Source organism: Corvus cornix, chromosome 3 (assembly GCF_000738735.6).
Source record: "Corvus cornix cornix isolate S_Up_H32 chromosome 3, ASM73873v5, whole genome shotgun sequence".
NCBI lineage: Eukaryota > Metazoa > Chordata > Aves > Passeriformes > Corvidae > Corvus > Corvus cornix.
In genome coordinates, this window is record NC_047056.1 from 106,238,466 (window position 1) to 106,255,847 (window position 17,382).

Here is a 17,382-nt window from a genome sequence, read left to right on the forward strand (position 1 = left end):
ACTGCAGGTCAGAAAAGTACATTTCAGAACAAAATATATAGTAATAATGGATTATTTACTTTGGGCACTGAAGCTAAAAGATGCATAAGAAATTATGGGTAGCTGAAAAGGGTTCATTAAACTAATTTCCAGTAAGACTAAAAGACTCTTCATGCAAATTATACCTTTTTAACTATAAAGAAGAATTCTAAAATTAAAATGGAAACACCAAGATTATTTTAAATTAGTGGTGTTTTTAAACTTCTCAGGTTTTCCCATTTTATACTCAAACTTTTTCCTTACTAAATTGATAAAATTTCCTTAAAAATTATGGATTTATTTTGTCCCTCATCTTTAATTAATTCATTATAAAAAAAAATCACTAAAAAAATGTCCCTGTATTTATATTTCGTCTCTGTATTTATAATATTGAGAACTGCAGCTATACCTCCATCAAAATTTTTGTTAGTGATCTTTGGGGTATCTTCAAGCCTCAGGGTCTGGTTGACCTCTGTCATCACACCATAGCGATTCCTAGGAAAGAAAGAAAAAAAATCAGTGCTTTAGTTGAGTCCAAATGTTTTTGGGAGGTCTTGACATGCCTCCTGCCTTCTTAAAACCAAAATGTATATCTAGGGATGAAGTCAGGACAAAATGTGACACATCACCATTTAAAATGGATATTTGTAAATAAAGGGTAATGATAAATAGCGAACAACCTACTTGTATGAGGAAGGCAGAAACAGGTGTTTTTCACTGCAGACAGCATCTCTTATGTGCCTTTTCTTTGCATCAATATTGTAATGACAGAACTGAGTGCTCTTCAGAAGGGTAGACAGTGGGTTGTTCTATAAAATAAACAATTTGGCAGTCTGAGCAGAATAGGAAACAATGATAGTTTGAAAGGCAGACACAGTTTTACTGTAAGATTAACAGTTATATATTGGAAACGAAGGTGCATAACTGGAATCATTCTTACACAAAGACAAAATTGTGCCAGTAACAATCTTTAGACTTTAGTCTCTTCTCAGGCAAAAATCCCACTGAAATGTTCCCTCAGGCCATATTGAGGTGTTTGGGTTAGTAGTTACTTCATGATTGATCCCCTGCTGCCTACAACAAAGGCTCCTTCATAAAACCAATTTGTAATTTTTGGAGTAGTTCAGTCCCCTGTTAACAACTGATGCTCTCTTTAATTTCAGTCTCATGACACAAATTTTAAAGACTTCTACAACAAGCTGTAGAAGTGGCAGAAATTATAAAATGTGTTTTCAGCATTATATGAAATAATATTTTTGGTTTTTAGTTAAAACACCCAAAAGCACAGATTCCATCATATCAGAAAGAAATCTGACAATATTCGTGCAAGCAATTGCATCTGATCATTGTGGATTAACAGGTAGACTGAACAGTTTGTCAAACCACTTACTTCAGGGCATTAGAGCCCTCTCCTCCTGGACATCACACACACTTTAGAGTTTTGGTGGACTCCATGTTTTAGATAAAATTGGACTTTTGAAAATTTTGACCCACAAAACTAAAAATTTGGCTATGCTCTGATAGGTTATCAAATAATTAACAGTACTAACTCCATATATGAAAAGCTCTCCTTCGAAAAAGAGAAGAACGTGAAAGAAGGTAATTACATGCTTGCTCTGCATCTGTTTTTCTCTACTGATGGCCAACAATACCACAGTCTGATCTAATGGAAGGGTGCAGAAAAACTAAGTTTTCAGAAAATAAATATAAAACTTAGTCATGGTAGTAGTTGTTTATCGTTTTAAGTGCTGGTGTGCATGTTACATTATATAATTTTTAATGGCATACTTACTAGTCCTTTTACAATGGCAATAGGGCTGACATGATCTCTGATGGGACTGAAGTTGTCGCAGCCTTTCAGGTATCTGGTAATTGAAATATCTTCTGCAACATTTCCTTTTCTGGATTTGAATTCAACTTCACTGTCACACTTTCCGTATACTGTATCCTGGAAAGAGAAAAGAAGTCAGCATCTCTGCTCATGTTGTCAGACATTTTCTGATCTAGTTGAAAGGCACCCTTTCTGATCTGAATGTCCAGGCCTTTTGAAAATGATATTCAGGAATAACCCTATCTAGGTGAGCTTTTTCCATTGGTTAACACAATAAAGTGAATGCTTTCAAAAGACCTACCATTGGAATTGTTTTTATGTTTTCCACTGTTTCTGTTGGCACAAGGAGAGCTGAGATGATACCTCTCTTGAGATTCAGTACATTCAGAGGCTCATCCTTCTCTGGATACAGCTTGACTTTTGTTCCATCCTGAATGCTGAATTTTAGCTCATTCCTGTCCCCCAGGAAAACAACATTAGTATGAAATCGTATAAAAGCCACACACTGAAGAACATGTTATCAATAACCTGCTGGGCTATAGATAAAACATCATGTTTATCTTGGTCTGTCATTATTTACTATTCACTGCTGTTACTCACAGAAAGTATTACGAGTAATGCAGCAAAATTCTAACCAAGGACATTTTGATTTCACCAGATTACATCATCTAAGGGCAAGCAAATACCAAGAGCAATGGCTGAAATTCGGAATTGCATAAATTCGGAGAGGAGATAAGTAAATTTTTAGAATGAGGCAATTATTAACTACTGCAACAGGCTACAAAATGATAGGAAGGATTCTCTACTAGTTGGAGTCTTTAAATAAAACCTTAATTGTTTCCTGTATGACTACTGAGGCACTGAAAGAAGCATGAAGGTGCATGACTGAAATATGCACTGAGAAGCACTAGAGACTAGCTGGGTCGAGGGAGTAGAAGAAATTAGTTACAAAAGCAGATAAGTAAGGAAAAGATTAGCTACACAGGCCATTAGAGATTGGGAGTGGAAATCTGGACTTCAGTCTCAAATGCCTTTCTGTTGCACAGTCTGTTAGCAAAGGAAAATGATCTTAAACCAGCCGCATGCAGCCATTTGAGTATGTGCTTACAAGAAGGAACAATAATTACACTTGCAATAATCTTTTGGGGCACTACCCAACAACTTCCTGATGTAGATGACAGAAATGAAGATGCCATTCCAGGTGAAAATGCTGTATGTAAAAAAGCCTTCCCTACTGGCAATTGGGAACTATGTTAGCCCTAAAGGGTATCAGGGAGAATTTTGTTGTGGAACCAGCTTATAAATCTACCATGTTATCATGAAATGTGTTCCATGCCTAGGAAAACATAATCAAGGTGGACTGTTGACACTGCAGCCTGTTCCAGGTTAAGGTCACAAGTACTGATGACAATTGATATTGCTTACTCAGACATGGCATTTGCAAACTCCTCAGAGTTCTTGGACTTCTTCAGAATAGCCCTTCCCTCAGTGTCAACTCCAAATGTCTCCCTCAGGGAGCAATGCATTGTCCTCAGGATGAAGCGGCATAGCTGGGGTACCTCCAGTTCAACCTGAAAACACAAATAATATATGTTTTTCTTTTTTGCATTATCACATTTCCAGGATCACCCAGTTACTGCTTAGAAAATTCCTTGGGTTTTGTAAAGTGTCAGGATCACCTTGCTACCAGCTGTTAGGAAATACTCCAAAGTGCTCTAAATAGCTTAAGGTAACTCCACAAAGAAGATATGAGGGCAAGTACTTGCTTGGCTAATGGCATGGAGCAACATGGTAAATGAGCAACTTAGTTTCTGAGAATTTCAGGTATTAGAACTGTATGAAAACTTGAGTCATTACACTGATCAATGTTTAGACTCTATCAGAATAATATGTGCTAAATAAAAAATATATTTTTCCCAGTTACTCCATTTCAGGAAAAAAAACCCTCAAAACCAACACCATGATAAGAAACTTTTGGGCAAGATAAGGTGACGTTGGGTAGTTAAACGGCCTATGGGACTTTTTACTTCTACAGCCCTGGTTCTGTCTTGAGATACCATCATCAGGCTCTCATGTTGTCTTCATGGCACCAATGACTCATTTTAATTGAGCTTCTAGAATTGTTTAACGGACATTGGTAGACTGAGCCTGGGAGTGAAGGAAAACTGAAGTACCAGGTCTTGCCCCTTTCTCATGTAAAGTTACACCAGACTGGGATTGAAATGCACTGGCACAGAGGTATGAAGGACTTCTGCCATCCTCAGTGCCCCCTGTGTAGAACAGGGAGGTCTTCATGATTCTCAGTATCTTCCCTTCAAAAGGATGATCTTGTTTGGAAAAACACTGAAGGATGCTCCCCAGCTGCCAGCTCCCATGTTGTAAAGTACACAGTCCCCAGCTGGGTGTATTTACTCCTCTTTGCCTACCTTGCACGTGATCTTTGAACCGCTCCGAGAATCTGATGTTCCTGTGATCCCACTTGATGTCTCTGCTTCATATGAATAAACATATTTTCTGAGCGGTTTAAATCTGGTTGCATCCTCTGCAATTGGGAAAATGAGAGTGGTTTTATGACCTGGGTAGGATATACATGTGTAATCCTTACAGTACATGCTTAGTGTTGTGTAACTAAAATGAATGCCACAAAGAAGCATGAAGATCCATGATCCCACTATTTCCTTTTACGGAATATCTTTCAGACAGAGAAGTGATGCCTTCATGTCAGCTGGATACTTTCTGAAACATAAAACAAAACTTGTGGGGCCAGCATAATTTTTGGGGTGCACTGCTCAGATGGGATCTGACAGTGTGACCCCACCTGTCCTTCAAATCATGCCCAACAAGCAAATGAGAAAAACGAGAAAACTTAAAAGTGTGAAACTGTTTTAAAAATTACCCTATGGCTTCTAAATTGACCCTATCAAATTTTAATTTTCAAATTGGTAATAAAAAGATTCCTTTCAGCTCAGATTTTTCCGTCATAATGCAAATACAAGGAGCTGCTTTACCAATCACATGATGGAGACCAAAAGCAAAACATCACAGAAAGAGACAGAACACCAAAACTACCATTCTTCAATATCATTTCACCTGAATTTATGGAGGATCTTTCTGCCCCAGATTCTCTGAAATATTATTTACTCTAATTCACTTCTTAGATCAGAAAATTTTTCTAGGGCAGACTATTTTTAAGGGACATAAGCTTCATTTACATGAAAAGCATCCAGAACAAGGGAAAAGCACTAAATTATGCCTAAGACTACTACAGGAGGGAGTATTTCCAGAGGTGTTTCTCTTTCTATCAAAGGAAGCCCCAAAACCTAATAGGCTTCCTCAAAAGAATGACTTTCACTTGTCTTTAACCTCTCCCTGTTGCCCTCAGAGCCAATCATCTATAATTTTAAACCCTGCAAGCAGGAATGAATGTGGTAATAGAAATATAAAGAAAAAAATAGTGTCAAATACAGAGATATAAGATATTCCTTTGGTGTCTGGAATGAGTAACATAAGCCAAACAATATCTTCAATCACAATCCACTCCCACTAAAACTGCAGGCATTGTTTTAAGCTAAAGATGCCGACCAAGCACTTGAAGTGCCTGTGTTGGAGCAGTCTAGAGCAATCTGAACCAGAAATTACTATTCCTTTGGTTTAGACTGAGCAACTCACCGGAACTGTGATTCTGTTGTGATCCTGAATGAAAAGCAATTTCCTAAATTGCTCCTCTGTAGTTATTTGTAACTACCTGACCATATTGGAGTCCTGATCTACTTTTATAGAAAAAACAAAGATCGGTAATCCCACTGTAAACCCAAATGCCCACCATCAAATCTGTATGACTTTGACTGCTTATGCCTGCATGAATGTAGGTTACTCTTCTTTTATAAAATCTTTGTCAGAGGCCAATGGCAATGTTAACCTTGTCCTTTATGTCACACCATTTAATACACAGGAAAGACAACAGCATAGTACTATAAATCTCTTATTTCCTCTCAGCACTATCACTTTTACAAGCTTTACATACTTTAATAGTGGTTTAGCTGAGATTATTTTCATGTAATTGCTAAACAAAATTATTTTAATAAATACTAGCTGTCATACAGTAATCAGCATCTTACAAACATTTGAAAACTTAATTAAATTATCTATTTAACCCTAAAATTAGCTACTAACCCTGTCACTTTTGGCTACCCTGATCTATAGCTGTACTCAGAAAAATTTGCAACACCAGTATCTACATTGCTAAAGTGAAAATTTTTGCTTCATATCCTGTTTTCAAACAGAAATCAATGAAAAAGGAATAGAGAAATGATAAGCTTAGAAATACAAATAAGAAATAATTTATTGTATCAAAAAATAAACAAGAAATTGGCAATGAAGCCCAGCAGTCTTTGAGGTGTTTCAGTCATCTGAAGTAAACCAAACTGCCTGGAGATGGTGCTAAAGCACCCAACAAAGGAAAAAATACCCTGAAGACAAAGAACAAACTCATTTAGTACTTTGACCCTGTGGTGGAACATTATGTATCTAACCGAGCAGTCAGGGCCAGTCAGAGTTCATTATAAAGATAGTGCATAAAGTCAGCACTTCCTTACTCTTGGCTTGTTTAAAGAAATTGCTGTCCTTGCTGACAGAGTTGATGATTTATTCTACAGGTATTTAGTTAGATATCTAAGTGCAATTCTGTGGGCTTAGCGGCAGCTGTGAAGGGTAAATAAAATGTTGAGATTTAGTCCACATTGAAGTGCAGTGTACATAACCTCACAGTTAAAGCTTCACATCTGATAACCAGAGATTACTAGATTAAGGAATTTGAATTTGACAACTAAGAAATAAATAAATGAAAAAACACAAACCCACAAACCCTATGGAAAGCAGTTTCTTAATGGGAACTTTAAGAAACTCAACCTCAGCTTGTCCATCCTTAGGAAAGTCTTAAAGTTATTTGAACCAAGCCTAATGGATAATTGAATACTTAAAATAAATGGCAAGGACTTTAGAATATTACCATCACTTTCATTTAAGTTATTTCAGAAGAAAAGTCAGGCTTTGAAAGATTTATTCATTAAAATAGTGGCATAAGATAATGAAAGGAAATGCAAGAAAATACTTACTTGAACATCCTGGATTTCCACTTTCCGGTGATTCTTCTTCTGTAAAAAACCCAAACAAACAAGCATTAAAAGCTGGAAAAGCAGTTTACAAAAAAAGTTTGTAAAACAAGGGCTATGAATATATAAATGTAAATACTTCATTTACTAATACTACATTACAATGCTACATAAGACCTTTTTAATTCATACAAACTTCTGATATAGTTTGGCCATAGATATAAGTAACAAAGCTACCATTAACATTGACAGGACAGAGCCAAATCTAAAGGGAGGTAAAAGTAGTTGCCTTGATATAGAACTAAAACCTCAGAATAGGATCTTTAATCACTGAATTAAATTAGTTTGACTTAAGCTGAGAAGGATCAGTATTTTTTAAAGCTGATTTATTTTATATTATGCAAAATAGTTTGTAAATGATGGGTACAAAATGTAGAGGTAGACAGATGATATGTACCATATAACACATTTTACTTTTTAATTTTAGTCTATTTGACCACACAAAAATACTGCAAAATGGATAAATGGCTATACTTTGGTTTTTGTATATTTAAAAAAGGATAACTTTGAAGGTTAATACTAAAATTCTCTGCCAATAAATTTTTTCTGAATATTGAGAGCTCATTCTTTGGAGGAAAAGAATGCTGGTTGGAAGCCTATTCAAGTTAAAAAGAATCATTTGCTCCAATCAGTCTTAGATATGTTCCATATGACTGTATTAAAATAAAATAAAATATAATAAAATTAAATTAAACATAATCTAGTAATTTTTTTGCATTTATTGGATGCTATGTCATTCTTTGGGACATCACACATGAAGACCAGCACTTTCACAATGTTCTCTGCACACTTTCCAAGTTTTCATTCTGGAAATTCTAAGTAGACCACTCTGTAGAAATAGACTGTAACATTAGTCACAGTAACAACAATAGCATCAGAAATACTACTATTGCTCTTAAAATAAAATTAATAATATTATAAATAACCATATTTGTCTAGCAATAAATTTGTGTAATGTCAGTCAGCAACAGAATATTAGTTTAACAAAGATGTATTTTTGATGAATTAGATCTGAATATAAAACCAGATCTGCATAATTAGCTCTGGAATCACTTTTCTCTTTAAGCCCCCTGAAGCCTTAGTTAACACTACAGCGCTGTATTCAAAAAAGCCACTTCTTGGGAAGCAAGGATAGCTCACAATCCATAGCACCATATTGCTCTCAGTTGTCTTTTCTGATCTTAGGAAAAAACCCCTCTACTGGCCTACCCCTTTTACCGATGAGTGTGTCCCTTCAATACAAAATATTGTATTTCAAATAGCCTGCCAAATATAATTTGCTTTACTGCTCTCTCTCTTCACGTTTGCTGGAAAATAGGTTAGCAACAGCTGGTCTAAGTCTGCATGGTATCTCCAAGCTACAGTAGCTCCATGACGGTTTAAAAGGACAATGCTACAGAAAAACAGTGGATGCCTTACAAATTGCAAAATAAATTAAATCTGTTCAAAAGCCACCAGGCAACATCCATGACTTTTCTACACTGGGATCCTCCTTTGACTGCCCATTCCTATGAAGGGAAGAGATGATATCTTTGCCACACTGAACCTTTCTAATTCTATAAGCCATTGTCTTTTCAATTTTTTAAAATATTTTTGTTTTAATGGGCTCATAAATAAAGCAGCACAGAGCACTGACATAAAAGAGAGTACTTACGTGTGAGAACACCACTGCTGAGCAGCAGGGAGAGCAGCAAGAGCTGCACAGGGCCCATGGTGAGGCCCGATCTCTCTTGCTGCTCTTTCTTTTCTCTTTTTTCTTTCCTCTTCAAGTCTTCCCTGCTGCCTCAGAGGGAGAGTGAGCCTTCTGACTTGGACCTCCATTTATATAGTCTGTAGCAAGCAGCTGAGTCAAACAGTTTAGAAAGCTCAGAGCAAATTGCCAAAGGTCCAAAGGTGAGAGTCCCAGATCCTCACTGTGCTCCACACCATGCCCTGCTTTGGTTACTGATAGTCACAGAAACATTTAGGTTGGAAAAAACCTCTAAGATCATCAAGCTAACCTCCAGTAAACTGGGGATTCTCCAGTTAGCCAGGACTGCTCATAAATGATTGACAGTGGCTCAGTGAGCATTCCTGCTGGCTCCCCATCCTTCCTCCTCTGCGAATCGAAAACTATCATTTTGTGAACTCCATGATTTCATGATGAATCCAAACACTCCTAAAACACAGGGCTATCTAAATACCTTTCCTTCCTTACTTCCCCTTCTGAAGAGTTTAGAACCCTCCATTATGGCAGTCCAGCAATTGAAGTCATCCCACCATGTTCCCATGATGGCCACTATATCATGGATTCCCTGCTGCACAACAGCTTCCAGCTTCTCCTGGTTGTTATCCATGCTGTGCGCATTGGTGTAGATGCACCTGAATTGTGCTTCTGGTCCTGAGGGGAGAAGCTCTAATTCCTATGTGCTCATTCTCAGGTGCATCCACTGTTTCTAATGCATCAACGACTGTTGTGTCTTTGCTGCCACAAAAGCGGATCTCTACGCCCTAACTCCACTGAGACGGCAGATCAAAGGACTGTGGCAGGATACGGTCCCTCAAACACTGGCATGCTGCCCCCAGGCTTATCCGAAGGCAGAAGACTGAGCTGGAGATAAGTCACTCTTCCAGTTCACTGGTCTTTTCCTTAAGCAGAGTTTTAAGGGCAAAATTCCCCAGCTACAGACTCTAATAATGTATTCAAATAAATGTACCACATCTACATAAGAATGATTACAATGCATAAGTTAGACATGAAAGAAATTATCACTGCATCATACTTTAGTATAGAAGTTGAGAGGCTTAAAAATATAAGTACTTGAAAAAATGAGAATATTGTGCAACTACTGGCAGGAGATTGAAAGTTTTTTTTCCTTTGGAACAAAATTTGTCATATGCCTTTTAAAAAATATTTTACTTTGACTTGCAATATTCAGGTAAACCAGGTCGTGCCTATGTTGGAAGCAAGCTCTGTACAATTCTTTTGTTTCCTTATTTTTAGATTCAATTTTTTGTTTGCTAATAACAGCAAAAATATGAAAACAAGATGATAAATTTCGTCTGAATGAAGAAGATAAACCAATGAAGAAGATAAACTTGACGAAAATGCAAACAAAACCCCCTTTTAAGGGTTATGTATATTGGCAAAAAAGACAGGGCCTATGTCATGAGAAATTCTAGTAGTTTGAATTCTTTCTCTATTCATATTTATCAAAGCTAACTGCAGTCAAAAAATTGACTGTGGAAATATTTAAGAACATTTTGTTCAGTAAATTTAATTTTCATATATCTGATCAAATGGAAATGTTTTGACATTCACATATTTAGATATTTTTCCTTAGCTTGTTGAATCAAAAATCAAATTTTGGCTTAGCTAAGCAGTAATTTCTATAACCCTGCAATGTTAGTATTTTACCATACATCAGGGTAGTTATCTTTAAAGTCTCATATTTCTTCCTACCCTTTCTCTCTTGGACTTAATAGCTGGATTACATTTCCCAGGGTGCACTGAGATCATGTAACTCCTAACATCAGATGGAGCTCAGCCAAATGGTAACCACTGATGTATGATGGCGTTTATTTTCCAATAAGGGAGGCATCTGTCTTGTAATCAGGATTTTGTCTGATGACATTAACAAAAGTATGCCATTTCATAGACATTTCTTGCAGAAATTCCTTTTGTGGATTCATCAGTGTTGGAGGCATCAGAAAAAAAGAATTTCTTTGATTTCACCATTTTGGTTTCTGTCCTTGGCTTATACCAAACACAGATACAATAAATCAATAACAGATTTTTATTTTTCACTTCCAAAAAGCAACCGTTTTTTGTTTACTTTTGTGTCCACAGCTGCCCCAATATATGTGCTTTGATACGTAAAAATAATTTTACCTTATAGTATGATTGTACCAAAGAGACTGCACAAAGATAGCATTTTGTTCATAGCATTTGATTCAAACATAAAGGTTTTGACTATTTCTTAAAATCTATTTACTTGTTCACTGTAGCACTGCAGATAAATAGAGCTCTGGAGTGCCCAACACTCAGTTAGCTATTTCCCTATTTTGCCTGCGTCTCCTCACTGCCTTCATGTGGTTATTTGGGCTGAAGTTGAACCTGACTGTACTAATATCATGCTGCATGGCTATAAAAAGACTACAAAAGTTATGACTCAGCCCATAAGCATGCAGGTAACATGAGTGCACTGTGACAGGTTTATACTGCCGCATTACCTAGTGTCCTGGTTTTGGCTGGGAGAGAGTTAATTTCCTTCTTAGTAGCTGGTGCAGCGCCACAAAGCCCATTGCTCTGAGCATCCATCAGACATCCTGTGTATGGACTAAATCAATGGTCTTATGAAATGTAGGAACTAGGACAATATTTCTGATATGCTGAATTAATTTTATACAGAGAGACAATTTGTGTGTGTATATTATGGATGTGCAAAATCTCTGATGTGCTGTGGAAGCCTTAGCAATTGTGGAATTATTAAATGTATACAGTTAAACAAAAAGCCCATCTAACACTCAAACTTTAACTGAGCCTATTAAACTTATTTGGGTTTAAATGTTGTTTCTAAACCACGTTGTACATTAACACTTTATTTTTGAAAACTCTTAGTTGTAGTTCTCCTGACATTCTGAATCTAGATTTGTTTCTGAAAAGAAAAACTTATTTTATGAAACTCTGTCTTCAGACTTCAACTTTTTCTGCAACTACACAAAGAAATCTGCATCAAATCACTCATCTGAAACTGAATTCACTCCTTCCTACACTTGTGTCTTTCAGTAAAGAAGCTACTTTTGTCATGTCTGTTTTGGCAATGCCAACAATGGTTTTCTTAACATTAATATAATTAGAGAAAATCCATTAACCTTTAATTATATCTTCTATAGTTTATATTTCATATATATATATATAAAATATATATTACATATATGTATTTATTATATACATGACATGATATATCATAGAACATAGTCTTTTCATCTGCTTGGTGATACTGAGAACTTTTTTGTCTCTTACTGGAGATTGGTCAGATGTTTTGACAGTACTGTTAGGAGAGGTTATTGCATACTCTTAGGATAAGACTTCTTCAACTCATTGAAACACTTTATTAAGTTTTGCATCTCATTTTCATTCAATGACTTTTGCAAGAAAACAAAATAGACAGTTTTTAGAAGCCTTATGGTTGGTACTAAATTACTTATATTCCTTCCTACTTATATTCTAAAGAATCCTTTTGTCTTTGCTTCTGTCCCTCTCTCTTCTCTTTTTCTCTCCTTCCTTCTTTTCTCTCCTTTTTCTTCCTTCTTTCTTCTTTTCTCTTCTAAGAAATATACCCACTATACGGTGTTCAAATTTATTTTTATCTCATTCAGGTCAAGGCCCAGCACTTCTGTTATTTGGGAAACATTGGTCTCAGTCTTCTGCTGTGTTTCCCAGCTCACAGTGTCATCTGTTTAGGTCTTAGCATGTCACTCATCAGAGAAAAATGGTTGTATTTTCTGGTGAAACACCTATGGTGTTAACTATAACCCAGTGGCAACTGGGGGAAACTGTGTCTCCCCAAGGAGGTGTTGGAGGTGCATAAACATACTCTCTGTTTGTCTAAGAACTGCTGCCAGAAGCCTGCTGAGGCATCAAGAGTAGAAAAATATTTGCCATAAGCCATATCCTCCAGAATTTCTCTCCTTGTAGGTAGTGGAAAATGTCTCCTCTTTACAAATTTATTTAGTTCTTTTGAGTATATTCTTGGGCAAAGGGTCTGACTTCTCTTAGCACTAACAAGAAAATGTACTGAATCCTTTGAACATTTTATTCATACTCTCCTTTCAAAGTATTAAACCTCCTCAGTTCCTTCATTTTGTTTTGTCATTAGGCAAATAAATTTGCTTTCCAAAACTGTGGTAGGTGGGATCTCTAAATTCAGTTTCGAATTTTGCCAAGAGATTCCTACAAAGACGTTGCACACCTGTAATTTATTCTCTCTCATCAACAAGGTGACATCATGAAGTGCTTGATGTATTTCTAAACCAGCATTTTTTCCCCATTTCTTTCTTATTTGTCCATACTTTCCATTCAAATGCTTGCTTTTAAGCTCACCACTGGAAGACTAATCATGTATTGTCTCTATTAGTATTAATAATACTGCGTCTGGTACAGATGTTCAGTGCATCTGCAAAAAAGGTAAGACTAAGAAATAACCCATTTACTCTCACAAGGACAATCTGTGGATTTCCTGTAGTAAAATTACATGCTGCTCTTCTAGTAAGTTCCATTGAACCAGTGGCATTTTGTCATCCTTTCTGTCCGGGTTGTAATGTTTTAGTATTGCCTGCCTTGCCAAAATATTGTACTCATGACATAAGTGGTTCAGTGAGCCATGGTTTTGGAGAACTCCAACTTGAAACTCTGTGCACCTTTTCATTCATCTCTCCCATGGTTTCAATCCTCCATCATTTTCATACTGCTGGAGCTCATGCTGTCTCCACAGGCTTTCATGTACACAGGATGCCATACCTGCCTGCAAAATTCTAACTGCTTTCCCAAAATTACTTCACACCACCACTGTGCTTTCTATGATCCTTTTCCTCATCTCCTCATCTGGCCAATTCTCAGAGACTCAATTTGTTTTCCAGACTCAAAGGTTGAATCCACCAAAACAGAAACAGTTTCTTTCTTTAGGTTCTGGGGCTTTTAAAAAATGATTATTGTTATTTCTTTTCAAATATTTATCTGCCACATGTCAATTTTCTACAGAACACCATGTTCCTCAAAGAAGCACACTATAGTAAAATACTGAGCCTTCTGCAATTAAATGGAAGCTCTGAATGTAAGAATTATCATTTATAGTAATACTGCCTTGCTGTTTTTCTTTTTGCTGGCTTCTACTGCTCACAAATACACTGAGGAGTAATGTTTAAATATTTTCCAGTTGTTTTGGGAGGCTCATTTTTTCCACCACTCTGAGCAGTTAATTTTTCTTTCTGCTTTTGAGAACTGTTCAATAATTATTCAAAGTCAAAGAGTCTGACAGGTTTGTTTCACTCTCTCTGAGCTGATCCATCAATTTGATCCATCAGTTTTAACTGATGGATATTGTGCAACACAGATTTCTACAGAATATTATATGGACTTTTACTAGATCAGTCCTGAGTCTTTTTAGGGCACTGTTCTCCTTGGAGAAGGAAAAAAATCCATCTTCATATTAGTAATAGGGAATAAAACCACAATCGGACTAACTTGCCTTACAGAGCACAGGAAGCCCTCACCACCAGCTTTCTCCTATTGTTAGATAATTAATACTGCAGAAGATGCCCCCTGTGACACACCAGGTGCTTGAAGGCCACAATGAAGTCTCATGGACTGAACTCACACATGACAGTTAAGGAAATAGGTTAACCCAGTGTCTCATCTGAGGAGGAGAAAGAGATACCTACACATAATTTTTCCCTTTACTAAGGTGCAGATACTATACGAGGCAGAAAAGCCATGAGTCAGTGCTTTTGCATGATGTTACCAGAAACGAAAACGAAACGCATGAAGCCACAAGAGTGATGACAGTAGATATGACTGTCAGGTGGGGACTGAACTTTAAACTCTATATTGACCAGGTCATAATTCGCATTACTGGATGATGAACTGCACCTGTTGGGCTTGAGGCTCTGAAAAGTTAGAAAGAAGGGGGACATATTCTTCATCTTATTGGTACCGACATCAAAGGTTTTTCACTTTCTGGTCACGTTTGGAAATGTAACCTTAATGAGCAGTGGGTTCAATTCCCTTCCCTGGGTAAAAATGTTTTCAAAATTAGAAACATTACGGTAGTGGTTGCGATTTTAAATTCTAGGACAGACCAAGAGTCACAGAGATTTGAAGAAAACCTCTGCTTTTTATCTCTAAACATGGATTGTATCATCCAAATGTCTTCAGCTTACCCATACACCTGAGTATTTTGCTGATTAAACAGCACAATTCTACTGATGATACGCAAAATTCTTCATTTTTAAAAGGCATCTGAGAAGAAAGGACTTTTTATCTTCTGAGTTCCTTTCTAAACTCAATATTCGAGCCTAGATTAACATACAACTAAGAGGAATGAAATTAATATTTTAAATATCTTTTAACATATTTTAATATCACGTTATTATAATTATTGCATGAAATACTTGTACCCTTACCTATATCGGACAATATATGGGACAACATTGTGGTGCATAAAAATACTACAAACTTCCCTATCACAGGAACAAGTCATCTAAAATATGCGGTCAAATCTAAAGCTTTTTCAATGTATTTTAATGTATTTTTGTAAGTAAAGCATTTGCTGTACTTCATGAATTTTTTACTTATTTCATTAAGTTTTACTTCTTTGTTTCTCTGTTTCTATGAGTCTGACACTATCAGTTTGGATTTAAAAAAAAAAAATCACTCTTCTAACTAGGATGAGACCTTTTTTTTGTATTGCCAAAGAAGGAAATGTGTCTCCTAAAATCCATATTAGTAAGAGTTATAGGTTTGCAAATGAAGTTCAGTTTTGATGAATTATAACCTTGATGGAATATAAATCAGCATGTGAGAATTTATTCAGAATACTAAGTTTTCTCTATTATTTCACACAGCAAATGCAAGTTCTACTGTAAATATCTTACATGTGGAATGGTTATTTCCTCACTTGTCTATAGATACACACTTCCATGCATTGATTAATACAGACTTCTGACAAAATCAAGGGGGTTCCAAATCTGAAGTTTTGGTCAAAACTTATTTCCAATATTACTACATTTTCTTAGTAAAATCTGTTACTTTTTAATCTCCAGCACACAGCCAGAAAGAATGGTGCTGGAAATAAGCATGCTACCCTTTGCTGGCCCTGCCTACACATTTGATGATGTCCCAGGGGCTAGACTGACATTGTAACAGGATTCCAATTTTAAGTATCAAATTATGTGGTTATAGTCTCACATTGGGCACAGAATTCCTTCTTTATAGAGCTTCTGTTTTGTGGTCTGAGGGTTTGAAAATCAGTCCATGACATCTATGGAAAACATGCCTCTCTGGACAATAATGAGTCGCAGACAGTTGCCACTTAAGCCAAAACTCCTTTATTTAAAGAGTTCAGTGAAGATGGAGCATTTTGTTTTATGTTTGTGCATGACTGTCCAACTGTCTCTGCTATCAACAATGTAGTGATTCATTACGCTGATCACTCAAATGAAACCAAACCTCATTTAACACTAAGATAAGGTATAAACTGTGAAAATAGGTTACGGTTAATCTTTCAATAGCAGCTGGGGCTCAGGAAAAAAAAAAGGGAACATCCTGTTGTTCAAATAGTATTTAGTTCAGATGTTATTTAGTAACAGAAAGAAAACTTTCAGAAGTTAATTTTTTTTAAAGTTCTTTGCAAACATGCTTAATCAAAGTAAATAAAACATCTAACTATTTATTTAGTTGGCAAGAATGAAGATTTCTGAATTGACATACACTTCCAACATATCAGGATGCCTATTATGGCATATTTTAATGAAAAAGGAAGGGTTTCTTAGAGACATATAACACTAGGATGAATTGGTTGACCGTGATGAAGTTATGTTAATCTATCCTGTCCTGATATGAGGACTTGGCTCTATTCTGAAGCTGCCTTTTTGTTTTCATTTGATGTTCTCAGCAGCTATTTCTCTGTTGAGTGCGCCACATTTTGCTTTCTATTCCTTGACCTTATGCCATCTTTTCCCTTGTATGCAGTATCTCTGTTTAATTTTTCTTTGCTACAATTGCACCTAAAGAATTTTATTTTCTAATGTTGTTCTTTCATTTCTTCTTCCTCAGCACATCACCCATATCCCACACTATCTCACTGTTATCTTTACTTCTTCCTCATGGTTAGCATTTTGCTAAGTCTTGCTTTAGTGCTATACTGCTGAAATCTCATTTTCCTGTTCACTAAGCCCTTGTAATCCATTATCCTCTCTGGAATTCCTCTGCTAGGGCAACCTAGCAGATTCTTATCATACACTACTTCAGCTCCTTAAATTGCCCACTTTTGTGGCATTAAACCATGCACATAACCTCAGAGTGCTTTGCTGTGGGGCTTCCTGAAATATCCCTCTGCCCATTTCCTAAGCTCATGATGCAACATTTTTGCCTTGTTTCCTAGTCTAGTGTAGACTTCAGGCCTACAGGGTTTGGATATTAAATTCAGGTAAGATGAATTCCACTGTAACAGTAAGGATTTGGTGGGCAGAGAACCTGCACATAGTTGTGAGCAAATCAGGATTGTGGTCAATGTGGAGAGGTGGGCAAAAAAGCAAAGAAGTAACATAATGAAGGAAGAGAATGGAGAACAGTGTTAAAATATTTTATCAGTACTGTAGTAA

General features: G+C 36.4%; 1 protein-coding gene across 1 annotated transcript in view; it reads right to left on the bottom strand.

Annotated features, from left to right (window-relative positions):
- APOB (apolipoprotein B) overlaps nt 1-8,811 on the bottom strand; it is a 35,851-nt gene extending 27,040 nt beyond the window's left edge. Inside the window, 8 exon segments of the mRNA XM_010393265.4 lie at nt 428-513; nt 703-827; nt 1,811-1,966; nt 2,151-2,304; nt 3,275-3,420; nt 4,276-4,391; nt 6,964-7,002; nt 8,675-8,811. Coding sequence (XP_010391567.2) covers nt 428-513; nt 703-827; nt 1,811-1,966; nt 2,151-2,304; nt 3,275-3,420; nt 4,276-4,391; nt 6,964-7,002; nt 8,675-8,732 — 880 coding nt within the window. The 5' untranslated portion in view covers nt 8,733-8,811.
- Nucleotides 8,812-17,382: the final 8,571 nt, after the last annotated feature.